We start from the raw sequence: 26,376 nt of genomic DNA, 5'->3' as shown, positions 1-26,376 counted from the left end.
TTTTTTGTATTGAAATGCTTGAAATTTTATGAATACTCTTAAAGTTCTAAAACTGTATAAAATTGGAAGAATTTTCGGTCAATTTTCTCTACCTTTTTTTTTTCTCTTAAGATTTTAAAACATAGTCCTAGTTACATATACTCATTTTCTGTTTGCTTTTAATGTTATTTCTTAGAATTGTTTCACATTAATCTTACTCTGAAACTTTATGCTACACAATGTTACTTCATTATAGTAGTCATAATTAATTATCTCGTAGTTTTCTAAGAAAGGTGTTTTTAGAGCTAAACTTTTTCTAGATTATTTGTAGTTTTTCATGAGGATAGACTTTCAAATGACCATCTTTGTACACAAAGTGTTTTCCCCATTGAAGCTTAGTTCCTTAGGTGAGATGTATAATATGATGCCTAGAAATTATCTTTGTATATAATCTTTCCAAATTTTTTTTTTTTTAATATAAGAAAATATCTAAAGGAGAAATACTGAATCATGGAGCTTAAACTTTATAAAGACTTATGATATATATTAATGTATTGATTCAGAAAGAGCTTGTACAAATTTATAACTCAGCTGGCCAGCTCCATGACTGCATTTCTCTCCACACTGCCACACATCGGCACATACAATAGGTGAAAATGGTAATCTTGACTTTTGAACAATGAACTAGTTTATGGATATGAAACTTCTCTGGTCTTCTACCTAAAACCACACATGGTGTTTCCCTTTTTGGTGAATTTCAGTGTTTGTGTATGTCTTTGTTTTCTTTTGGGCCAACTTAAATTTAGTTCAGAATAACTTCTATGGCAGCAGTTCTTAAACTTTTTTGATCTCAGAACCCCTTCACATAAAATCTTAAAATTATTGAAGTCTCCAAAGAGTTCTTGTTGCAGATATATTATCTATTACACCCCTGGTGGCTCAGTGGTAAAGAACCTGCCTGCCAGTGCAGGAGACATAAGAGGCGCGGATTCGATCCCTGGGTCAGGAAGATCCCCTAGAGGAGGGCATGGGAGTCCACTCCAGTATTCTTGCCTGGAGAATCTCATGGACAGAGGAGCCTGGCAGGCTACAGTCCATGGGGTTGCAAGGAGTCAGACATGATTGAAGCAACTTAGCACACACATACGTGCACAAATATTGTACAGCGTGCCGCGTGTGCTGTGCTTAGTCACTCAGTCATGTCCGACTCTGCGACCCTTTAGTCTGTGGCCAGTCAGTCTCCTCTGTCCATGCAATTTTTCAAGCAAGAATATTGCAGTGGATTGCCATTTCCTTCTGGGGATCTTCTTGACCCAGGGATCAAACCCATGTCTCCTGTGTCTCCTGCGTTGCAGTCTAAGTCTTTACCCACTGAGCCATCAGGGAAGCCCAGTATAAATCAAAAATCAGAATTTTAAATGTTTATTAATATAAAGATAACAATAAACTCATTACATGTTAATATAAATGACATTTTTCTAATGAAAAATAATTATTTCCCATTCCACACTAAAAAAATCAGAATGTCATTGTTTTCTTAATTTTGTAAATCTGTTTAATGTCTAGCTTAATAAAAGACAGCCAGATTCTCTTAGCTGCTTCTGCATTCAGTCTGTTGTTGCAGTATGTTGTTCTGGTTCAAGTATATAGAGTAAATCTGGCCCCATACAGACATACAGTTTGAAAAGGAAGAAGTATTCTAATATCCTTTTTAGACAATTGTGGGTATTCTTCTTTGATCTTTCTACAAATGGTAATTCCCTAATGATCTAAAACTGTATCGGTGAATTTTGGGAACTGTATTACATCAAAATTCACTGATATGTCTTATAGTGTGAATGTATCTTTTATCCATGCATATGCTTATAACATCTTTATTTGTCATTTGGAAAATACTAGTTCAGTAAGTAATGTATTTCTTCCGGATTTTTACCTATTTCATTATACTATATAAACATATATATATATTCATATCGCCACCAATCTCAGAAGTACTGAAGTATTGGGAAGCTATCAAGCACATGGTGGTAAATGAAAGTTTTCTAAAATTTTAATATTTACTTGAAATCTTGAGTTTTTATTATTGGCAACAGGTATAATTAGCAGTTATTTTCCTTGAAATGTCAGACTCACTTTCTTCACTTGAGAAATGTCTGTCAGATACTCAAGTCTGAATAGTCATAGTTTATTCAAGTGAAAATGGTGATCCATGGGGAAAAAAGCGAGTGCAGTCTGCAAGTCACGTAGCTGCTCAAGTGCTTTCCGCATAGTGTCATCCTACTTCAGAATGCAGCAGAAATGCTTTATGTGTATTTTGTCACACACAATATTAAAAAAACCTGTACTGAGGGACTGCAATTTAATAAAACTAATATTTTTGTTGCTTCATTAAGGACATTTTTAAGGGAAGCTGAATTTTTGTTTTATCTTGTGCATGGGTAGCAGTGACAAGCAGTATAGTTTGGTGCCACCGCCTTGATTCGTGTTAAAGCATCAGCAGTCTTACCCACCATTGTTTGTGCCCATCAGTGCAGTTGTCAACACAGTGGGAATAAAAACAGAGCGAATACCAGTTCAGTACTATTAAGAAAATGGTCTTGGTTTGGAAAACTCCCTGAAAAGATCTTGAGTCTCATGCACCAGGTTCTGTGGACCACATTTTGGAAACCACTGTTTTCATGACATTGTCCCATGGACATTAATAATCTTCCCTTTACAAGGAATGTTTCATGCACTGAGTATTTTTATGAACTGTGTACAGTATGCATTTTTTCAACCTAATCAAAAAATTTTACAGTAAACTCATTACTGTATTTCTATACGCTCTTCAGCTAAGAAAAAATTTGTGTTTATGTATGATAGAGGTAGAAGATTTAGGGTAAATCCTTACCCTAAAATTGTTCTTTTGGAGAACTTTATCAATATGTTACTAAACAGATTTTTCTCAGACATTTTCATAAAATGGTAATATTTATTGCATCTGTATTATATAGTTTTTTCACTTTTAATTATTAGGCTTCTTTAATATAAAAAAACATACTAAAGATGTTTTGTTTTGCCCTTTTCAGCACAAAACGAGTGGATCATTCAAATACCAGATTAGCTTCCCAGCTCGATAGAAATCCAGGTAATAGCCCTATTTTTGAGTAAAGAAGCAAGTCTAAGGAATTTGTTATATTTGTACTTCACTGCCAACTTACTAGGAATCCTCTGTGGCATCCAGAGGTCATTTTTTAATAACTAAGCATCCTTTGCATTGTTTTACTTTAGCAAAATACATGTGAAAAAGAGTATCTAAAATTTATATACTCATCTTTTATAAAATGCATTTTAAGAATGCTGATAAGCATAAATACTGCCATTCAAAGGTTGTTCTTACAAAGGTTAAAAAAGTAGAGCAGTGAAAGTAAAACTGCTGAGGTGTATTGAAGAGTATGCAGTCTGAACTTTACTTATTAACATGTTTGCTTCTCTGCCTCCCCAGATGTTTAGAGAAATGTTAATATAATTTCATTTAGCTTATTGTATACAGAGAGGTACTCTATAGGAGCCAAATAGCCACTTAAGGTAAGGCTTCATTGGGTGAGATTTTGGTGGTCTCATTACATGACTGAGCGACTGAACAGACAGATAGATCATTACCATTATCTAAACTTTGGGCCTATGGGTCTACCTGTTACCTATAATCTGGCACAGAAAGAGTGAATCTCATTGTCCCAGCCATGAAGGATTAATGTATCAACCGGAATATCAGTGTATTAACCTACTGAAAGAAATACGGCTCCCCATAGACTGGAATATTTGTTTTCATTGACTCACAGATTACTCAAGTGCTCTGTTTGAGAAACTAAATTATAGTAATCATATTGATTCATAATTATAAAACTGGATTAAGGAAGACTACTTATTTGATATTAATGACTGTGTTTATCATGTTCTGGTGGATAAAACAGCTGTCTCAACTCTGATATGTCCTTGTAAGGGTCCTGGAATGATGTTGCCTTCCTGCGTATCACAAAGACCCATGTCCTGATGTAACATGCACACTTTCATAATGAGCAGACAGAGCATCAGACACAACTGTTTTATTGAAGCTTGAGCCTAGGCTTTCCTTTTTATTTTGTTATTTAGTTAAGCTGAGTTTAAAATAAACATTTAGCTTAGTATATTTTGCCATTCTTTAGTTCTATACTTTGGGCACCCATTTACAGATTATTGCTTTGGATGCACTATTTTTGAAGACAGTCATCTCATTTATTGAGTGATGTTTTATTGTAATTTTTTTTTTTCTTAAAGGATGACTCTAAAGGATTTTTCTGGTTCCTTGTTGCTGTTACTGTATATATGGTTTATTTCTGTTAAAGTAATATTAGACATCTCAATGTACAGTTGTTTTTTGTTTTGTTTTTAAGTGACCAACTTCTCTTTGGTTTTGACTGTGTTGTTTGTCCAGATCTCATATTACTTAACTTTCTTCCTTTATCAGTGTTGGGCTTCCCTGATAGCTCAGTTGGCTAAGAATTCGCCTGCATTGCAGGAGACCTGGGTTCGATTCCTGGGTTGGGAAGATCCCCTGGAGAAGGTATAGGCTACCCACTCCAGTATTCATGGGCTTCCCTTGTGGCTCAGCTGGTAAAGAATCTGCCTGCAGTGCCAGAGACCTGGGTTTGAAAGATCCCCTGGAGAAGGGAAAGGCTACCCACTCCAGTACTCTGGCCTAGAGAATTCCACGGACTGTATAGTCCATGGGTTGCAAAGAGTTGGACACGATTGAGAAACTTTCACTTTATCAATGTGTCTTTTTGTTGTGGTTTTAAATTGCTTTTATCTTTTTCATTTCTCTTGCATGGTTTTCATTATAAGGCATAGTTAATTGAGCAGTGATAGAAAAGATTGTGGTGTGCTGAAGAGACAGAAATGACCTTAGATCTTATCTAAGATCTTATCTAATCCAATTCTTACATTTTATGGATGGGAACCATAGATTTAGAGAGGTTATATGACTTCTAACTCTGAGAAATTTTCCCATTGTCCTTTGTTTCATTTTTATGTAGAAAGTCTAAGGATATCTAAATATTGTCCTCCTTGTTAAAGAAATATAGATATAACCCTAACTGGAAATTAGTTTTAATACTTTTAACAATCTTATTTGTAGATATAAAGGGGGCTTAAAATAATTTAACATTTTTTAATCCCTTCTTATAGGATCAGATGACAACAATCTGAATTCCATCTTTTATGAGCATTTAACCCGATCCCTGCAACACAGTCTATGTGGTGATTTGCTCCTAGGACGGTGGGGAAACTATAGTACTGGGGACTGTTTCATTCTTGCCTCTGACTACCTCAATGCTTTAGTTCACCTGATAGAGATTGGAAATGGACTGGTGACCTTCCAGCTGCGGGGACTTGAATTCAGAGGTAAGATGTTACCTTTAATTTCTATAATGTACTCCTGTGACATCTAAGTTTTATGTGTTTACATCTCAAATAGAAACTTATAAAATAAGATTCTTAGTCTTTGGAATTGTGGAAGGAGAAAAGCTATTAGTGAGTAATTACTAGTTTTTTTCCAAATTTCACAGAGAAGAACAATTTTTTGCAGTATGCTCATATGTAAAGGTAGTATCTATAGTGTATAATACACTTGTTTTCCTGGTGGTAGTGAATTTCTGTTCTATGCTTGCCCTCTTGCTTGTCTCTTTGTGACTAGCTGCATATGTTCATTAGAGGCAGAGGTTAGCTGAGTTACTTTCATGTGGTTGCCATGCCATTGTCTGCAGCAGTTTTTTTTTTGTTTTTTTAATTAAGATGAAATTCACATAACATCGATTTTCAAGTGAACAAATCAGTGGCATTTAAGTACATTCGTGATATTGCACAACCACCACCTCTGTCTAGTTCCAAAGCATTTTCATCATCCCCAAATAAAACTTCGCATCCATTAAGCAGTTATTCTGTTTTCCCCTGCCAGCCCTCAACAATTTTGTATACTGACGAATGAAGCTATTTTTACACAAAAAATTGTGCATTCAGAAACATATCAGCTTGATCTTATCAACTGCTATAAAGTGAATGTCGTGTAAGCAGAAATGGAAACTTGTTTCATAGGAATTGAAGGAGTCCTATTAGTGCACATGTTTCCAACCCAGGGAACATTTGGACTGGAAAGTTCTTAGAGAAAGCATTCAAGCAGTGTTTTGATCTATTCTAAGTACCATAGGTGTTTTTAACTTGAAACAGGAAGTAAAGCATTTGTCAAAGCATTTGTCTAAATAGAGGATCAAATCAGACCTGTACCCTATAGCTTTATTTTTGCCATAGTATTGAATCAGAAAGTTTGCACCTTTTTCATGTAATATCTTTGTTAATGAAGCAAGTGCTTTTCTAAAGTTATTCCATTCATCAGAAATAAGATTTTACTTGTGTAACTCTCAGGGTAGTAAATGTTAATGTTTGCTATTTATTTGTTATTTATTTATAATCCATTCTCTCTCTCTTTTTCAAAATGTCCTATTGTCTTATGATTTGTTCCTGACTGTCCATCAGAATCTCAGGACGTTAATTCCGTCTCTTCTAGGATCTTAACCCACTGCTGTTCAAATTGAATGTAATTGGTCTCATCCAAAAGTTGGCACCCCCTCATCACTACAGATACCACTGCTGTAACTTCACTTTCTTGTTAAATTGATGGCACCTGAAGATTTCACCTTTGCTTTTTTAACTTTTTCTGTAACAAATATTTTGTGGGGAGGCTATTTTATCCAGCATTTCTGTGTGTGAATTGGAAAGGAGTCCTTCTTACTGCTCATTCCATCAGATTGGTCAGAAATGCTCCAAATCAAAAATCGATCCAAATTTTCACTCTCCCACCCTTACTCTCCGGTACCAAATAGATTAAATAAAATTTTGGATAAATCTTTCCCATCCAAACTCTCATTAAAAACAACTCAAATCAGTTTGGGAATGCAGTACTTATTACTTTCTGAAAGTGAAAATGTTAGTTGTTCAGTCATGTCCAACTCTTTGCAACCCCATGCCAGGCCTCCTCTTACCATCAAATTCTCCAGGCCAAAATACTGGAGTGGGTGTTCTTCAGGGGATCTTCCTGACCTAGGGATCAAACCCAGATCTCCCGCATGACAGGCAGATTCTTTACCATCTGAGCCACCAGGGAAGCCGCATGTTACTTTCTGAACTCATGTTGAGTTTCAGTAGCAAGGGGCCCCTGTAATTCTTCACTCAGCCATGGTGATTCTTTTTCTTAAGGCAAATTGAGTTATGTCCTTTCCATGGTTAAAATTTTCAGTGGTTTTTTTTATTGCATTTAAAGTAGAATTCAAACTCCATAACATGTCCTACAGCAGCTGCAAGATCTGTCCTCTGCCAGTTTCTCCAGCTTACTTTATTAGCACCCTTATCCACTCTAGCCACACTGGCCTTCCTTCAGTGTCCTCAGTTCAGTTCAGTTCAGTCGCTCAGTTGTGTCCAACTCTTTGCAACCCCATGAATCGCAGCACGCCAGGCCTCCCTGTCCATCACCAACTCCCAGAGTTTACTCAAACTCATGTCCATTGAGTCGGTGATGCCATCCAGCCATTTCTTCCTCTGTCATCCCCTTCTCCTCCTGCCCCCAATCGCTCCCAGCATCAGGGTCATTTCCAATGAGTCAACTCTTCGCATCAGGTGGCCAAAGTATTGGAGTTTCAGTCAGTCCCAGTATCAGTCCCTCCAGTGAACACCCAGCACTGATCTCCTTTAGGATGGACTGGTTGGATCTCCTTGCAGTCCAAGGGACTCTCGAGTCTTCTCCAACTCCACAGTTCAAAAGCATCAATTCTTTGGTGCTCAGCCTTCTTTATAGACCAACTCTCACATCCATACATGACCACTGGAAAAACCATAGCCTTGACTAGACGTACCTTTGTTGACAAAGTAATGTCTCTGCTTTTTAATATGCTGTCTAGGTTGGTCATAATTCTCCTTTTAAGGAGGAAGCGTGTTTTAATTTCATGGCTGCAATCACCATCTGCAGCGATTTTGAAGCCCAAAAAAATAAAGTCAGCCATTTTTTTTGTTTCCATTGTTTCCCCATCTATTTCCCATGAAGTGATGGGACCAGATGCCATGATCTTAGTTTTCTAAATGTCGAGTCTTAAGCCAACTTCACTCTCCTCTTTCACTTTCATTAAGAGGCTGTTTAGTTCCTCTTCACTTTCTGCCATAAGGGTGGTGTCATCTGCATATCTGAGGTTGTTGATATTTCTCCTGGCAATCTTGATTCCAGCTTGTGCTTCAGTGTCCTAGCTATGCTGAGTTCTTTACTAAGACCTTCTTATCACTCTCCTTTTGCCCAGAAAGTACCAGCCATCTCCTCTCCTCCCACCAATCTTCCACCTCTAGTTCCTTAATTATCTTTAATAGTTAGAATAACTGTTAGAATTCTAATTTTGTATTTGTTTGTGTTTGTTTTTAGTTTATTTCTTCTGTAACCCAGGGGTTGGCAGACTTTTTCTGGAAAGAGCCAAGATAGTTAATAGTGTAGGCGTTTGTAGCCATGCACATTCTTTGTTGCATGTTCTTTGATTTTTCTGTTAAACAACCTTTTAAAAATACCAAAACCACTGTTAGCTTGAATTTGGCCCAGGGCTGTATTTTGTAAACCTTTGCTGTAGATTATAAACTCCTCAAGGACAGGAATCCTGTCTGTTTCATTTATCATTGTATATCCAGCACCTCTCACAGCAGATAGCATAAGATGCAGAATTACTGCCTTTCGTAGAATGATTAAATAATCTAAACAATGACTTTTTCTCCTTTCTCTTCATTCCAGAACTTTGATGAGGAATTATTATATTCTTGCTCAAATGCTGTTGTGATCTTTGGTTATTTTCTTACCTTCACAGTGTTAGTCCCTGTTCCATCTATATACTTCCTAACCCTCAAAATATTAATTAAGAGTGTTGTCAGTCTTTTGCCAGTCAGATATTTGGATCTGCTGATCCTTTTGATGTGTTTTCTGATTTATATTCCATTAAGCCAATTTAATTCCCTTGATGTTATTGTCTGTCTTAGTGAATAGTAAATTTTAAGTGACATTTAACTAAATGTTCTCAATCAGTTGTTTATAGGCCTTCATATTTTTCATTTCCATTTTTATTTTACTGACATCCTCAAGATTCTTTTCCATATAAATTTTATGTCTAATGTTTGAGTTATCAGTCATGTTTTTTGTCTATCAAAGTTTTCTGGGACTTCCCTGATGGTCCAGTGGTTAAGAATCCACCTAACAATGCAGGGGATGCAGGTTGGATTCTTGGCCAGAGAACTGAGATCCTACATGCCGAGGGGCAGCCTAGCCTACCACCTGCCACAACTGGAGAAACCACGTGCTGCAGTGAAAGATCCTGCATATAGCAGCTAAGAATTGACACAGTCAATAAATAAATATTAAAAAAAATTTTTTTCTGGTTATAGCTTCTGCCAAGTTTGTAAATGTTACTTCTGTTTTTAAATGTTACTTCCACCAAGTACGGTTTTCCAGGTCAGACTTGATAGGTCAAAAATGTTTATGCTGATTGGATTCCTTTCAGTTTTGACTCAAATTTATTTTAACATGACTGGTTTTCATGTTAGTTTTTTGTTTTTTTTTTTACCAGTTATATTCACTATGAAGTGACTGAAAGATCTAGCTAATCCAGGAAACAATCAGTAATAGTTCCTTTAGAATTTCAAGTTTCAATTCTTCTGCAGTTATTAATATTCTTATGCTTATTGTTGACTTCATTTTCAAGCGAAATGTATGACTAGGGCATGTCAGGGTAGAAAATGTTCTTGAGGTTTGTAAGAGTAAAAACAGCCTACAATTAATTTAATTATTCTATTTATTCTGCTACTATGAACATGGACCTCATTCTGTCTCTCCTGAGAAAATGTCAAAACCTGTAAATTCACTCCTGCCCCATCTCTCTTCTGTGTACTACTAACAGAGTCATCTGCACAAAATATAGCTCTTTATGTTATTTCCTTTACTTGAAAACCTCTAATTGACTATTTAGAAAGATGACATAAAATGAAGTAATAACATATAAAATGTAAGGAATAGACCCTACTTCATGCCACAGTTTTGAAAACCCAGCCTCAGGAAGTTTCTTCTAGAAATTGAATAATTCTTCTGCCCTCTCTAGTCTCATATAGATAAGGAAGGAAAATTTCTTAAGGCTGTTTTTATACAAAACCAATGTAATACTGATTACATTGAAATATGACTGAGCTGGCTTAAAAAGTAATTGTAACTATAGTTTGATGACTATAGAATCAAAAATCTTCGAGCCCAGAGTAGAAACCAGTAGTACCCTAATTTTTGGGTATCTCTCACCAGTTCTGCCATTTTTCATTTTTTAAATTAAGTATTAAAAGCAAATTGATTAAATTTCATTTTCATTATTGGTTTAAAAATACTTTATAAGATTACATACATCCTTATTCTTTAAAAAATGTATATGTGTGTCTATAGTCATGTGTAATGATAAGCCACAGCATGCATTTCTGTTTGTGTCAGTGTCAGCTTCAAGATAGTTTTTCTTGTCACCACTGTGTAGCACTGTTTTGGAAGTGCTCGTTAACATAATTAAACAAGAAATGAAATAGTAAAATTGTCAAAGGCTCTGGGAGTGCTAAACAGTATAGCTCATTAGCTTGGCCAAGCTTACCTCTTCAGTCTTATCATTCATCATACACCACCACCACCATCACCAAGTGGGGCTAAGTATCATGACATCTTTTTCTCTCAGAGTAGTTTTTGAAATATGCATGTTGTATATGTTCTGTTTAAAATAAAAAATTTATTATAACATCCCACTTATTTTTGTTATAATGTAACTTTAATATATCTTGGAGAAGGAAATGGCAACCCACTCCAGTAGGTTGCCATTTCCTTCTTGCCTGGAAAATCCCATGGATGGAGCAACCTAGTAGGCTACAGTTCATGGGGTCCCAAAGAGTCGGACACAACTGAGCGACTTCACTCACTTCTCAACTTTAATATATAGCTTTAAAATTAGCTATAATCACTCTCTAGTCCTTGTATAATGTAAGGAATTTACAGGTTAAATGAAAGCAAGATCACAGAACAAAATAAAAATTAACATTAATGTGATGGATGATCTTGTGTTGGCATAGATAGCTGTGGCTCTAATTCTTTATTTAATCTGACTTTCTGTTTTTATTTCACAAATTCTCAGACCCGATTGTGCTGGTACACATTCTGATTCTGCAGAAGATGAATGCATACTATGTCTCTCTTCAGGAGTGTCCTGCAGTTTGTTAATGGACAGTCTAAAGCAGATCCAACACATATTCTCAATTGCTATAAACTAAATGTGTTTTTATTTCAAAGTTTCTGATATCTTTGAAGCATTCTTTTTTCCACTTCATGTTTTACCTGTTTGCTGTAAGAACTTTCTCTCTTTCTCTGTCTCTCTAAGGTACTTACTGTCAACAACGGGAAGTGGAGGCCATTACCGAAGGTGTTGAGGAAGATGAAGGATTTTGCTGTTGTGAACCTGGCCATATTCCTCATGTGCTTTCATTTAATGCTGCATTTGGCCAGCGCTGGCTAGCTTGGGAAGTGATAGTCACCAAGTACATTCTGGAGGGTTATAGCATCACTGACAATAGTGCTGCTTCTATGCTTCAAGTCTTTGATCTTCGGAAAGTACTCACCACTTACTATGTCAAGGTAAGGGTACGTACCTCTTTAGAGCTTCTGGTGTCAGAGGCTCTTCTTTTTTTAAAAGAAAAAAAAAAATATATATATATATATTTATTGTTGTTTTAACTTGTGCTTTGCTTTTTCATAGCAATAGAAATTTTCTAGTATCCAATACAGTTAGTAAATTATACCTATGAAGATCTTGCCATTTCTTTCTTTAGTGGAACTTACTACATTTGTTCATTAATATTATTAATACTTTTATCTGTAGCACATCTCTTTTAGGCACTGTATTAAAGAATACATGCACACATGCTTGCATGTATACATACGCCTATGTATATCTTAGCTAATTCTCTAAAGGAATATTACATTCCTGTTCTACAAGTAAACAAGGATCAAAAGTTAACTTGGTCACAATCCTCTAACTAGCAAGTGAAATCAGGGATTTAAAACCCAGGTTTGACTGACTCCTTAGCCCTTGCTCTTAACCACTGCTTTCAGAAATCTGAATGAAAGTATTGTATGATTTGAGAGGTCCCCCGAAACACCATAACATTTGACACCAACTGCAATTGCAGGGTCTCCGAGACCATAGTCAGGTTCATTAATTTGCCAGAAGGACCCTCAGAACTCAGCAAAGCCATCATCCTCTTGGTTAGAACATATTACACTGGAAGGATACAGAGTAAAGTCTGCCCAGGAAAGAAGCACATAGGGCAAAGTCTAGAGACCCTAAGGCGTGAATGTGCAGTTGTCCTCTCCCAGTGGACTTTGCAGACAGTGTGTTCATTCCTCCCCGAAACACCTGCAGCAATACCTTCAGAGTGTTGCCAGCCAAGGATGCTCGCCTGAGCCTCGGTGTGCAGAGTTTTTATCGACACACACCATTTAGACTTGCTCGACCATCCACGTGACCAGTCTTAACTCCAGATCCTCTAGAGTTCATGGTTCTAAGCCTCCAGGTAAATAAAGACTCTCTTATCAGGCAGGACATTGCAAGGGATTAGAGTTGAACTCTCAGAACCCAAGTGCAAAGGCCAAACCTCTCTTTGAGCAAGGTTAGTTTTTTACTGCTGGAGAAGGAAATGGCACCCCATTCCAGTGTTCTTGCCTGGAGAATTCCAGGGGCAGTGGAGCCTGGTGGGCTGCCATCTATGGGGTCGCACAGAGTCGGACACGACTGAAGCGACTTAGCAGCAGCAGTAGCAGTTTTTTGCTGCACAGGTATTCTGTTTTTTGCTAGAGATTTTGCAGATACACAACATGGTTGTTGCTAGAGGTTTATAGGCAGAGCCAGCATTTTCAAGAGGAAAACATATGCTAAATCTTCATGATTCATGTGTTATTACTTCTGTGTACCACCTTATTTGTGTTGATTGGGTTGAAGCCTGAGTCTTCTGTTTAATTAACATTTGGTTAAACCCAACCTCAGGAAGCTAAAGAGATTGACTTTACAACATTTTTTTATTAATAACGTGTATGTGTGTGTGGCATTTCCTATCTCTAAATATGTGTTTCTGTTGCTTTATTTATTGGTTATACTTTTATAACTTGACATAGGATCACAAGATAGCTGAATAGTTCTGTGAGAAATTTCTCAAAATAAATGCACTACAATAAAGGTTTTTCACCTTTCTTATATTTTTGTCCTACCTCCTTTCGAAGACAATGGGCTGCTTTTCTGGGCGCCTGATGACCTCAGCTAGCGATCAGAAGTTTTTTTTTTTTTTTTTCCCCCTTTATTTATTTATTTATTTTTTCAGTGGGTTTTGTCATACATTGATATGAATCAGCCATAGATTTACATGTATTCCCTATCTCTATCCCCCCTCCCACCTCCCTCTCCACCTGATTCCTCTGGGTCTTCCCAGTGCACCAGGCCCGAGCACTTGTCTCATGCATCCCACCTGGCTGGTGATCTGTTTCACCATAGATAATATACATGCTGTTCGTGAAGTTTGCTCTGCGTTCAGTTATTCTTTTGATGAATTTGTAGGAGAGAAAGTGGTCTCCCCGTCCTGCTCCTCTGCCATCTTGGCTCCTCCCCCCTGGTTTTTCACCTCTCTTAAAAGATCATAAATTCAGTAGATTGGAATTGTTTTTAGACTATTTTAAAGTTAGTAAACTAATGTCACTTTGATTCATATTATCAGTATAAGCAATTAATTTAATGAGATATTGGTGTTAATTCAGATTGTGATTTAGCCTGAGGTTTTTTTTAAATCTTTTTTTCTCATTAGGGTATCATTTATTATGTTACAACCTCTTCTAAACTAGAGGAATGGCTAGCTAATGAGACAATGCAGGAAGGACTGCGCCTGTGTGCAGATCGAAACTATGTAGATGTGGATCCAACATTTAATCCAAACATTGATGAAGACTATGACCATCGACTGGCAGGCATATCCAGGGAGAGTTTCTGTGTGATTTACCTCAGCTGGATAGAGTACTGCTCTTCCCGAAGAGCAAAGGTGGGTGATTTACCTCAGCTGGATAGAGTACTGGTCTTCCTGAAGAGCGAAGGTGGGTGTTTTACCTCAGCTGGATAGAGTACTGGTCTTCCTGAAGAGCAAAGGTGGGTGATTTACTTCAGCTGGATAGAGTACTGGTCATCCTGAAGAGCAAAGGTGGGTGATTTACCTCAGCCGGATAGAGTACTGGTCTTCCTGAAGAGCGAAGGTGGGTGTTTTACCTCAGCCGGATAGAGTACTGGTCTTCCTGAAGAGCAAAGGTGGGTGATTTACTTCAGCTGGATAGAGTACTGGTCATCCTGAAGAGCAAAGGTGGGTGATTTACTTCAGCTGGATAGAGTACTGGTCATCCTGAAGAGCAAAGGTGGGTGATTTACTTCAGCTGGATAGAGTACTGGTCTTCCTGAAGAGCAAAGGTGGATGTTTTACCTCAGTTGGATAGAGTATAGCTCTTCCCAAAGAGCAGAGGTAGGGGTTTCTTTGTTTCATTTATAACTCTCTGAGTCTGTTTTTCCAGAGGAAAGAATACCTCTATTTGTTATTATGTCAGTTTTTCTAGATTTTCTTCTTTCAAACTATCTGCATAAGAAGACCTGTGTGGTTCATAATGGTTGGGCCAAACCAACTCTTACCAAAGCAGATTAGAAAGAGAAGCCGTCCTCATTGTTTGACCTGCAGTGTCACAGTCTCGCTGTCTAAATTGCACCGCCTCTACCTGTGCGTGCACATACATATAGGTTGTAGATTACATGTAGAACCTTCTTAAAGACTGCATTTTGGAGCACCTCCAGCCCCAAGTCCCCAAACACACGTACCAGACTTATGGATAATTTAATAGCTTTGTCCCAAATCCAAAGTCTAGACCAGTGCTAATAGAATCTTCTGCAGTGATGGGAACATTCTGTGTTGTTCCAGTATCATAACTACTAACCCCCTATATCCAGTGGATTATGAGACACTTGAGATGTAGTCAGTATGACTAAGGAAATGAATTTTTAAGTTTTATTTAATTTTAATTGATTTAAATTTAATAACTCATATAGGGTAATGACTGCTGTACTGGACAGTATTCATCTAGATTATTGACTTTAAAATGTTAACGTGGATAAAAATGATGTAGGAATGAGTGAAAACACAGGTTCGTGGGCCTTGCCTGTGAGATTCTAATACTGTAAGACTAGGCTGGGAACCCAAAATCTGTATCATGCTGGGTGATTGTAATTCAGGTGGTTCCTAATCCACACTTCAGAACACCTTGTCTTATCCTAAAGGAAAGGTGAGTTGTAAACTTCTCCAATTACTGTTTTCCTGCTAGGTCTCATGGCTCTTGTGGCAGTGTTGCTCCTTCTGATCAGACCCCATGTACCATAACCACAGTACCAAGGCCTGTGATTCCAAAAGCTAACTCCTGTATCACTGTTGCTTCCCAAGCAAAAGTCTTGCATAGTTGAACCATTGGTATCCTATGTACAGGATTATTCTGTATCATGGAGCATAGGGAGCCAGCTTGACAACCAGTGCCTTTATTGTGGTCTGGGATGTACACGCTGATGGACTTGAAGTGTAATACCATGTTTAGTCCTTCTTTTACAGCTACTCAATTAGAGTAAGGCACCCCATCATATCAGCCCGTTTCTCTTTACTTCATCAGTAAGAAAGGGAGCATCCTATAATTCCCCTCCAAACAGTGACCTCTGAGCGTTTATATTGGGGGCACAGAGGTACTCAGCAGAGCAGCGTATATTTAAAGGACTAAGGAGAGAATAAAGTAACCTCATAAGAGCTCAGGAAAAGCGTCAGTGGACAATGTCTGGAAATAGAGGACCTCAAAGCTTACCATCTCTTCTTTCAAACACATAATTCGCAGTTTGTTTGTTTGTTTTTTCATAAATGAAATATACTTTTAAAATGCTTTGCATGCTACTCTCAAATCCTTGGACTTATTTCTTGGGGCAACAGGGGACAGGGAGTGATCATATTATTCAAATAGCCTTTCTCTGGCTTGGACTGTATTGGTTACTTTCGTTTTATTTAACTGTGGTCGTCTGGGCTAGGAGCTCATTGTCTTCCCACTCAGAAACAGGCTCCATTCTTTCTAAATTTAAGGAATACATAATCTCTTAGAGATTATTGCTGAGGTCGTGGACATATAGTAGCTCAAGGAAGTCATTCTCTTAGTTGCTAATAAGTCATATTCAAAAGGTTTACCTCCAAACTTGGGTATCCCCCGTCTCTTCTGAGAGCTTTCTATCCCTAGGTAATTATGGCTTATAGTCTACTCTCGTAATCCCCTTTTAGAAGAAAATTGTCAGGAAAGATAATTCCTTCGTGCTCCAGTTTTTTTAAGTTGAACAATATTATCCCTGCCTCTTTAGAGCCATGCGTTCTGTTTTCTGAATCACCGTTCCCGGAAGAGCCTCTTCCCAGGGAGGTTAATCACAGCAGGAAGGTTTGCCGACTCTAGATTGTTGTACCCTCACTTGAATGTTAATAAAGTTGCCTTCAGATGTTTTCCCCCCATAGTTTCCTTCCAAGATAGTTTTCCAAGTTGCATGTTGTACAAAAATAAAAACTCATTCTCTCCACCTTCTCTCATTATATGTATTCTTGGAGGAAATAATCTTTCATACAATAGCTGTACCTGTCTTCTAAAGAGCTTGAAATAATGTTTTTTGTAAGTGTGGCCCTGGATTAATTGCATTAAAACCACTTGGAACACTAGACTGCAAGGATTTTCCTCAGCTTGACTTTGCTTCCTGCTTCTTAAATGACTGTACTTTTCTTTCACCTTTGTTAGTGTTAGCAACCAGTCTGAGAATTTCTAAGTCAGTTGAGGATATAAGACACATGCCTTCTCCAGCCATAACAAAATAGAGCTACTATGGTTGAACCAATTTTTTTTTTCTTTGAGTACGTTAGCAACACGGCTACGCTTCCTCTGGCTTGCATTGCTTCTGATGTGACATCTGTAATCATTCTTATCTTTGCTGTTCTGTACAAATAATAAAGGCACACCTCAGAGATATGGCAGGTTTCATTCCAGACAACCACAATAAAGCAAATATCACAGTAAAGCAAGTCACACAAATTGTTTGGTTTCCTAAACCATTGTAAATATTATGTTTACATTTTACTAAGTACCCTTTTAGGCTATTTGCATCAGATGACCAGTATCTTGGATATGTGATGCAAACGGCCAACTCACTGGAAAAGTCCCTGAGGATGGGAAAGACTGAGAGCAGAAGAAGAAGGGGGTGGTCAGAGGACGAGACGGCTGGATGGCATCACCAGTGCAGTGGACGTGAACTTGGGCAAACTTCAGGAGGTGGTGAGGGACAGGGAAGCCTGGCATGCTTCAGTCCATGGGGTCGCAGAGAGTTGGACACGACTGGGAGACTGAACAACAACCTATCAAGTTGTTTACATATTACCTTATGTAAAAAACGTAATGATGTACATTACTTAATTTAAAAATACTTTATTGCTTAAAAAATGCTAGTCATCATCTGAGCCTTCAGCAAGTCATGATCTTTTTGCTGATGGACATTTTGAAATATTTGGAGAATTACCAAAATGTGACCTAGGGACATAAAGTGAGCAAGTGCTATTAGAAAAAATGGTGCCAATAGACTTGCTTGAAACAAGGTTGCCACAAACCTTCAGATTAAAAAAAAAAAAGTATCTGCAAAGCACAATAAAGCAAAGTGCAGTAAAACAACATATACTGGTATATGTCATGTAATATGTGGTTTTTTTTTTCCCCCACTGGCTCATTTTAAGATTTTTCCTTGCATCACTAGTTTAAGCAGTTTATGCTGTTTTCTTCATGTTTCTTGTTCTTGGAATTCATTGAGCTGCTTGAATCCTTAGGTGTGTATCATTTTCATCAGATTTGGGAATATTTCAGTGATTGTTTTCTCAAAATGTTTTTCTGTTTTCCTCCTTGCCTTTGTGGGGTTGTGGGGGAACTCCAATTACATTTATATTAGGCTGTCTAAAGCTGTTCTATGACTCACTGATGCTCTGTTGTTTTTTTTTTTCAGTCTTTGTGTTTAATTTTGTGTAATTTCTGTTGATATATTTTTAGATCATTTATTTTTTTCTTCTGCATTAATATCATTAATCTCATCCAGTGTATTTTTCATATTCTCAGTGCATTTTTTTTAATCTCCTGAGGTTTAATTTGTGTCTTATATAGACCTTCCATGTCTCTACTTAGCATCCTGTCATTCCTCTGTCTTTTTGAATGTATGGAATACAGTTATAATAACTCTTTCAGTGTCCTTGTTGGCTAATTCTAACATCTGTATCATTTCTGGGTCAATTTTGATTGAGTGATTGATTATTTTTCTAATTGTGGGTTCTAGCTTCCTGCTACTCTTTCCTGCCTGACAATTTTTTATTGAGTGCTAGACTTTGTGAATTTTGCCTTGATGAGGCTGGGTATTTTTGTATTCCTATAAATATTTTTTTCCTTAATTTTTTTTTAATGTAGACCATTTTTAAAGTCTTTATTGAACTTGTTACAACATTGCTTATGTTTTATGTTTTAGTTTTTCGGCCATGAGGCGTGTGGGATCTTAACTCCCTGACCAGGGATTGAACCCTGACCCCCTGCATTAGAAGGCAAGGTCTTAACCACTGGGCCTCCAGGGAAGTCCCTAAATATAATTTTTTTAATCTTTAAAAATTTATTTGGCGGCACTGGGTCTTCATTGCTGCACATGGGCTTCCTCTAATTGCGGCAAGTGGAGGCTACTCTCTAGTTAGAGTGCCTCATTGAGGTGCCTTCTTTTGTTGCAGAGCGCAGACTAGGGTGCAGAGGTTCAGTTGTTGCAGCTCTAGGGTGAGCTGGCTCAGTCGTGGCTCACGGGCTTAGTTGCCCCACAACACGTGGGATCTCCCCAGACCAGGGATCAAACTCATGTCCCCTGCATTGACAGGTGGATTCTCAACCACTGGACCACCAGGGAAGCCTCGTATAAATATTTTTGAACTTTGTCCTGTGACAGTTAAATTCCTTGGGGACAATTTGATCTTTTCAGGGTTTACTTTTAACCTTTCTTAGGAGGGACCAAAGCAGCCTTTAGTCTGGGGCTATTTTTTTCGCATTACTGAGACAGTATTCTTTTGAGCACTAGCCAATCACAGAACTTTCCATTCTTTCTGCATTTTTCTGTTGGGTTTTTTTCTTGGCCTTGGGCCTTGGCTCATGTGCTGATCAGTAATCTGCTGAATTCACAAGGGGCCTTCTACTGGTCTCCAGAGCTTGCTCTCAGTTTAGCTCTCTCCTTCTTGGCACTGTGCCCTGCAAAACTGTAGCCACTTTGACCTTTCCAGACTCCCAGCTGTCTTCTCAACCTGGAGATTACTGGGCTCCTTCAGTCCTCTTCCTTATACCATGGCCTGGAATCTCTTATAGGGCTACCTCCTTTGTTTCCCGTTTTCCAGAGATTAGTATCCACTGTCTCAATATATTCTTTCTTGGTCATTTCAGGTGCAGGGGTGTTGTTGTTCGGTTGCTAAGTCCTGTCCAACTCTTTGCAGCACCATGGACTGCAGCACACCAGTCTCCTCTGTCCTCCACTATCTCCTGGAGTTTGCTTATACTCATGTCCATTGAGTCGTTGATGCTATCTAACCATCTCATCCTCTGCTGCCCCCTTCTCCTATTGCCTATCTTTCCCAGTTTTGGGATTTTTTTTTTTTTTTTTGAAGTTATTTATTTTTTATTGAAGGATAATTGCTTTACAGAATTTTGTTGTTTTCTGTCAAACCTCAATATGAATCAGCCATAGGTATATGTATATCCCCTCCCTTTTGAACCTCCCTCCCATCTCCCTTCCCATCCCACTCCTCTAGGTTGATACAGAGCCCCTATTTGAGTTTCCTGAGACATACAGCAAATTCCTATTGACTATCTGTTTTACATATGGTAATGTACGTTTTCATGTTATTCATGTTCCATATGTCTTGCCCTCTCCTCCCCTCTCCTTATATCCATAAGTCTATTCTCTATGTCTATTTCTCCATTGTTGCCCTGTAAATAAATTCTTCAGTACCATTTTTCTAGATTCCATATATATGTGTTAGAATATGATATTTATCTTTCTTTTTCTGACTTACTTTACTCTGTATAGTAGGTTCTAGGTTCATCCACCTCATTAGAACTGACTCAAATGCATTCCTTTTTATGGCTGAGTGATATTCCATTGTGTACATGTACCACAGCTTCTTTATCCATTCATCTGTTGATGGACATCTAGGTTGCTTCCATGCTGTAGCTATTGTAAATAGTGCTGCAATGAACAATAGTATACATGTATATTTTTCAATTTTGGTTTTCTCAGGGTATATGCCTAGGAGTGGGATTGCTGGGTCATCTGGTGGTTTTATTCCTAGTTTTTTGAGGAATCTCCATACTGTCTTCCATAGTGACTATCAATTTACATTCCCACCAGTAGTGCAAGAGCGTTCCTTTTCTCCAGCATTTATTGTTTGTAGACTTTCTGATGATGTGTTTGTTAGCCATCTGTATGTCTTCTTTGGAGAAATGTCTGTTAATGTCTTTTTCCTACTTTTGGATTGGGTTGTTTGTTTTTCTGGTATTGAGTTGTATGAGCTGCTTTTATATTTTGGAAATTAATCCTTTCTCAATTGTTTCATTTGCTATTATTTTCTCCCATTCTGAGGGTTGTCTTTTCACCTTGCTTATGGTTTCCTCTGCTGTGCAAAAGCTTATAAGTTTAATCAGGTCCCACTTGTTTACTTTTGTTTTTATTTGTTACTCTAGGAGGTGGGTCATAGAGGATCTTGCTTTGATTTATGTCATCAAGTGTTCTGCCTGTTTTCCTCTAAGAGTTTTATAGTTTCTGGCCTTACATTTAGATCTTTAATCCATTTTAAGTTTATCTTTGTACATGATGTTAGGAAATGTTCTAATTTCATTCTTCTACGTGTAGCTGTTCAGTTTTCCTAGCACCGTTTATTGAAGAGGCCCTCTTTGCCCCATTGCATATTCTTGCCTCCTTTGTCAAAAATAAGGTACCCATAGTTGCATGGGTTTATTTCTGGGCTTTCTACCTTATTTCATTGGTCTGTATTTCTGATTTTGTGCCAGTACCATACTGTCTTGATGACTGTAGCTTTGTAGTATAATCTGAGGTCAGGAAGGTTGATTCCTCCAGCTCCATTCTTCTTTCTCAGGACTGCTTTGGCTATTTGGGGTATTTTGTGTTTCCATATGAATTGTGAAATTTTTTGTTCTAGTTCTTTGAAAAATGCCTTTGGTAATTTGATAGGGATCACATTGAATCTGTAGATTGCATTTGATAGTATAGTCATTTTCACAATATTGATTCTTTCTACCCAGGAACATGGAATATCTCTCCATCTATTTATGTCATCTTTGATTTCTTTCATTAGTGTCTTATAATTTTCTGTGTACGGTTCTTTTGTCTTCTTAGGTAAGTTTATTCCTAGATATTTAATTTTTTTGTTGTTGCAATGGTGAATGGGATTGATTCCTTAATTTCTCTTTCTGATTTTTCATTGTTAGTATATAGAAATGCAAGTGATTTCTGTGTATTGATATTGTATCCTACAACTTTGCTAAATTCACTGATTAGCTCTAGTAATTTTCTGATACTATCTTTAGGGTTTTCTTTGTACAGTATCATGTCATCTGCCAACAGTGAGAGCTGTGCTTCTTTTCTGATCTGGATTGCTTTTATTTCTTCTCTGATGGCTATAGCTGGGACTTCCAGAGCTATGTTGAATAATAGTGGCAAAAATGGGCACCCTTCTCTTGTTCCTGATCCTAGGGGAAATGCTTTCAGTGTTTCACCATTGAGAATAATGTTTGCTGTAGGCTTATCATATATGGCCTTTACTATGTTGAGGTAGGTTCCTTCTATGCCCATTTTTTGAAGAGTTTTAATCATAAATGGGTGTTGAATTTTGTCAAAGGCTTTTTCTGCTTCTGTTGAGATTATCATATGGTTTTTATCTTTCAATTTGTTAATATGGTGTATCCCATTGATTGATTTGTGTATATTGAAGAATCCTTGCATCCCTGGAATAAACTGAACTTGATCATGGTGTATGAGCTTTTTGATAATGTTGCTGAATTCTGTTTGCTAAAATTTTGTTGAGGATTTTTGCATCTGTGTTCCTCAGTGATATTGGCCTGTAATTTTCTTTTTTTGTGTTGTCTTTGTCTGGTTTTGGTATCAGGATTTGGAAGTGTTCCTTCCTCTGTGATTTTTTGAAAGAGTTTTAGAAGGATAGGCATTAGCTTTTCTCTAAATGTTTGGTAGAATTCTCCTGTGAAGCTATCTGTTCCTGGGCTTTTGTTTTTGGGGAGATTTTTGATCAGCTTCAATTTCATTGCTTGTAACTGAGTTGTTCATAATTTCTATTTCTTCCTGGTTCAGTCTTGAAAGATTGAACTTTTCTAAGAATCTGTCCATTTCTTCCAGGTTATCTATTTTATTGCCATATAGTTGTTCATAATAGTCTCTTATAATCCTTTGTATTTCTGCATTGTCTGTTGTAACCTCTCATTTTTCATTTCTAATTTTGTTGATTTGATTCTTCTCTTTTTTTTTTTTTTTTTGGATGAGTCTGACTAAAGGTTTGTCAATTGTGTTTATCTTTTCAAAGAATCAGCTTTTAGTTGCATTAATCTTTACTATTGTTTCTTTCATTTCTTTTTCATTTATTTCTGCTCGGATCTTTATATCTTTCCTTCTACTACTTTTAGGGTTTTTTTGTTCTTCTTTTTCCAGTTCTTTTAGGTATAAAGTTAGGTTGTCTATTTGATGTTTTTCTTGTTTCTTGAGGTAGTATTGTATTGCTATAAACTTCCCTCTTAGAACTGCTTTTGCTGCATCCCATAGGTTTTGAGTTTGTCATGTTTTCATTGTCATTTGTTTCTAGAAATATTTTGATTTCCCTTTTGAGTTTTCTCAGTAACCTGTTGGTTATTTAGAAATGTGTTGTTTAATCTCCATGTGTTTGTGTTTCTTACAGTTTTTTTTTTCTTGTAATTGATATCTAATCTCATAGTGTTGTGGTCGGAGAAGATGCTTGATAGGATTTCAATTTTCTTAAATTTATTGAGGTTTGATTTGTGACCCAAGATGTGGTCTATCCTGGAGAATGTTCCATGTGCACTTGAGAAGAAGATACATTTCTTCTGCATTTGGATAGAATGTCCTGAAGATATCAATGAGATCCATCTTATCTAATGTGTCATTTAAGACTTGTGTTTCTTATTAATTTCCTCTTTTGGTGATCTGTCCATTGGTGTGAGTGGGGTGTTAAAGTCTCCTACTATTATTGTGTTACTGTCAGTTTCTCCTTTTATGTGTTTTGTTTGTCTTATGTATTGGGGTGCTCCTATGTTGGGTGCATAGATAGTTACAATTGTTATGTCTTCCTCTTGGATTGATCCCTTGATCATTATGTAGTGTCCTGCCTTATCTCTTGTAATCTTTATTTTAAGGTCTGTTTTGTGTAATATGAGGATTGCTACTCCAGCTTTTGCTTCCCATTTGCATGGAATATTATCCTCTCGCTTTCAGTCTATATGTGTCTTTAGGTTTGAAGTGGGTTTCTTGAAGACAGCATATATATGGGTCTTGTTTTTGAATCCATTCAGCCAGTCTTTGTCTTTTGGTTGGAGCATTTAATCTATTTACATTTAAAGTAATTATTGATATATATGTTCCTATTGCCATTTTCTTAATTGTTTGGGATTGATTTTGTAGATCTTTTTTCTTCTGTTGTATTTCTTGGCTATATAAGTCCCTTTAACATTTGTTGTAGAGTTAGTTTGGTGGTACTGAATTCTCTTAACTTTTGCTTGTCTGAAAAGCTTTTTATTTCTCCATCAATTTTGAATGAGATCCTTGCCGAGTACAGTAATCTTGGTTGTAGATTTTCCCCTTTCAGTACTTTATATCCTGCCATTCTCTCTGGTCTGCAGAGTTTCTGGCCTGAAGAAGGATCAGCTGTACGGGGTTTCCCTTGTATGTTACTTGTTGCTTCTCCCTTGCTGCTTTTAATTCTTTCTTGGTGTTTAGTCTTTGTTAGTTTGATTAGTGTGTGTCTTGGCATGTTTCTCCTTGGGTTTATCCTGTATGAGACTGCACCTCTTGGACTTGATTGACTGTTTCCTTTTCCATTTTGGGGAATTTTTCAGCTATAATCTCTTCAGAAATTTTCTCATACCTTTCTTTTTCTCTTCCTCTTCTGGGACCCCTTTAATTTGAATGTTGGTGCATTTGTTATTGTCCCAGAGGTCTCTGAGACTATCCTCAGTTCTTTTCATTCTTTTACTTTATTCTGCTCTTCAGAAGTTATTTCCACCATTTTATCTTCCAGCTTACTGATTCGTTCTTCTGCCTCAGATATTCTGCTGTTGATTCCTTCTAGAGTATTTTTAATTTCAGAAATTGTGTTGTTTGTCTCTGTATGTTTATTCTTTAATTCTCCTAGGTCTTTGTTAATTGATTCTTGCATTTTCTCCATTTTGTTTTTAAGGTTTTTGATCATCTTTACTGTCATTATTCTGAATTCTTTCTCAGGTAGTCTGCCTGTTTCCTCTTCATTTATTTGGACTTCTGTGTTCCTAGTTTGTTCCTTCATTTGTGTAGTATTTCTCTGCCTTTTCATTATTTGTTTTTTAACTTACTGTATTTGAGGTCTCCTTTTCCAGGCTTCAAGAAAAGTTGAATTCTTTCCTTGAAGAAGGTTGAATTCTTTCTTCCTTTTGGTTTCTGCCCTCCTAAGGTTGGTCCAGTGGTTTGTCTGAGCTTCGTATAGGGTGAGATTGAACTGAGTTTTTGTTTGTTTTTCCTCTGATGGGCAAGGCTGAGTGAGGTGGTAATCTTCTCTGCTGATGATTTTTTTTGTGTTTTTGTTTTGTTTTTTGTTTAGATGAGGTGTCCGGCACAGGGTGCTACTGGTGGTTGGGTGATGCTGGGTCTTTATTCAGATGGTTTTGTTTGTGTGAGTTCTCACTATTTGATACTCCCTAGGGTTAGTTCTCTGGTAGTCTAGGGTCTTGAAGTCAGTGCTCACACTCCAAAGGCTCAGGGCTTGATCTCTTGTCAGGAAGGAGGATTCCACAAGTGGTTTTTTATGGCATTAAGTGAGATTAAACCAAATATCCAAAAAAACGAGAAACCAAAGATGAACCCCAGACAAATGGTAGTTACAAAAGCAGGCAAATAATAATTAAAATAATGGAATATACACATAGACACCCATGAGCAAAGTCAAAACAGTCCAGTAGAAATAAAGTACAGTAGATTGATCTGGTGAACAAAGGAAATCAAAAATTATATTTACCGGTTAAGAAAAAAACTAAAGCACAAACTGGAAAACAAAACTAAATCAAAGTGGCAAGTGGGGAATAAAGCAATGAAAACAAAGCTAATAAATATGTTGAGAGGAAGGGAAAGTAAGAAAAAGAAAGAATATATATGGAAAGTTAAATAGAGGTAGATGAAGAAGATTTATATAAAAGATTTATATTAAAGATTAACTACAAGGGGAAAAGAACAGTAGCAAAGGCAAACAATGGAATAAATGTAGAAAGCATATAATAGGTTTTAAAAAATTAAAAACTAAAATTATAAAAAAGAGGGGGGAAAAAAGGAAAACTCCACAGAACTGCAAAAGCCCAACATAGAGGCAGAGGTTTATAACAATAAAAAGTGTGATTGAATATGCACATATATGTATACACCCATAAGCAAAAGCAAAACAGTCCAACAAAAATAAAGTACAATAGATTGACCCAGCAAACAAAGGAAACTAAAAATTTTATCTACCAGAACAAAACTAACTAAAGCACAAACTGGAAAACAAAACCAAAGCAAGGTGCCAATTGGGGAATAAAGTAATGAACATAAAACTAACAAATATTTTGAGAAGAATAGCAAAGAAAGAAAGCATAGATATGCAAAGTTAAAAGAGGTAGATAAAGATTTATATATGTTAAAGATTAACTGCAAGGGGAGGAGAATAGTAGGAGAAGCAAACAAAGGCATACATGTAGAACAAATAATAATAGGTTTAAAAAATTAAAATTAGAAACAGAGAAAGGAAAAAAAGGAAAACCCCACAGAACTGCAAAAGCCCAACATAGAGGCAGAGGTTTATAACAACAATAAAAAATGTGACTGAGGGGGAAAAAAG

The 26,376-nt window shown here is 37.0% G+C and overlaps 1 protein-coding gene across 5 annotated transcripts in view; it reads left to right on the top strand.

The window, feature by feature from the left end:
• PCNX1 (pecanex 1) overlaps positions 1 to 26,376 on the top strand; it is a 177,738-nt gene that overhangs the window by 129,006 nt on the left and 22,356 nt on the right. For all 5 annotated transcript variants that reach the window (XM_043921044.1, XM_043921048.1, XM_043921045.1 and 2 more), the window contains 4 exons: positions 3,048 to 3,106; positions 5,185 to 5,400; positions 11,466 to 11,719; positions 13,936 to 14,166. In XM_043921044.1, coding sequence (XP_043776979.1) covers positions 3,048 to 3,106; positions 5,185 to 5,400; positions 11,466 to 11,719; positions 13,936 to 14,166 — 760 coding nt within the window. The remainder of the gene's footprint in view (positions 1 to 3,047; positions 3,107 to 5,184; positions 5,401 to 11,465; positions 11,720 to 13,935; positions 14,167 to 26,376) is intronic.

This window comes from Cervus elaphus, chromosome 12 (genome assembly GCF_910594005.1).
Source record: "Cervus elaphus chromosome 12, mCerEla1.1, whole genome shotgun sequence".
Taxonomy (NCBI): domain Eukaryota; kingdom Metazoa; phylum Chordata; class Mammalia; order Artiodactyla; family Cervidae; genus Cervus; species Cervus elaphus.
The sequence above is the reverse complement of the archived record's forward strand: the minus strand, read 5'-3'. Positions and strand labels throughout refer to the sequence as shown.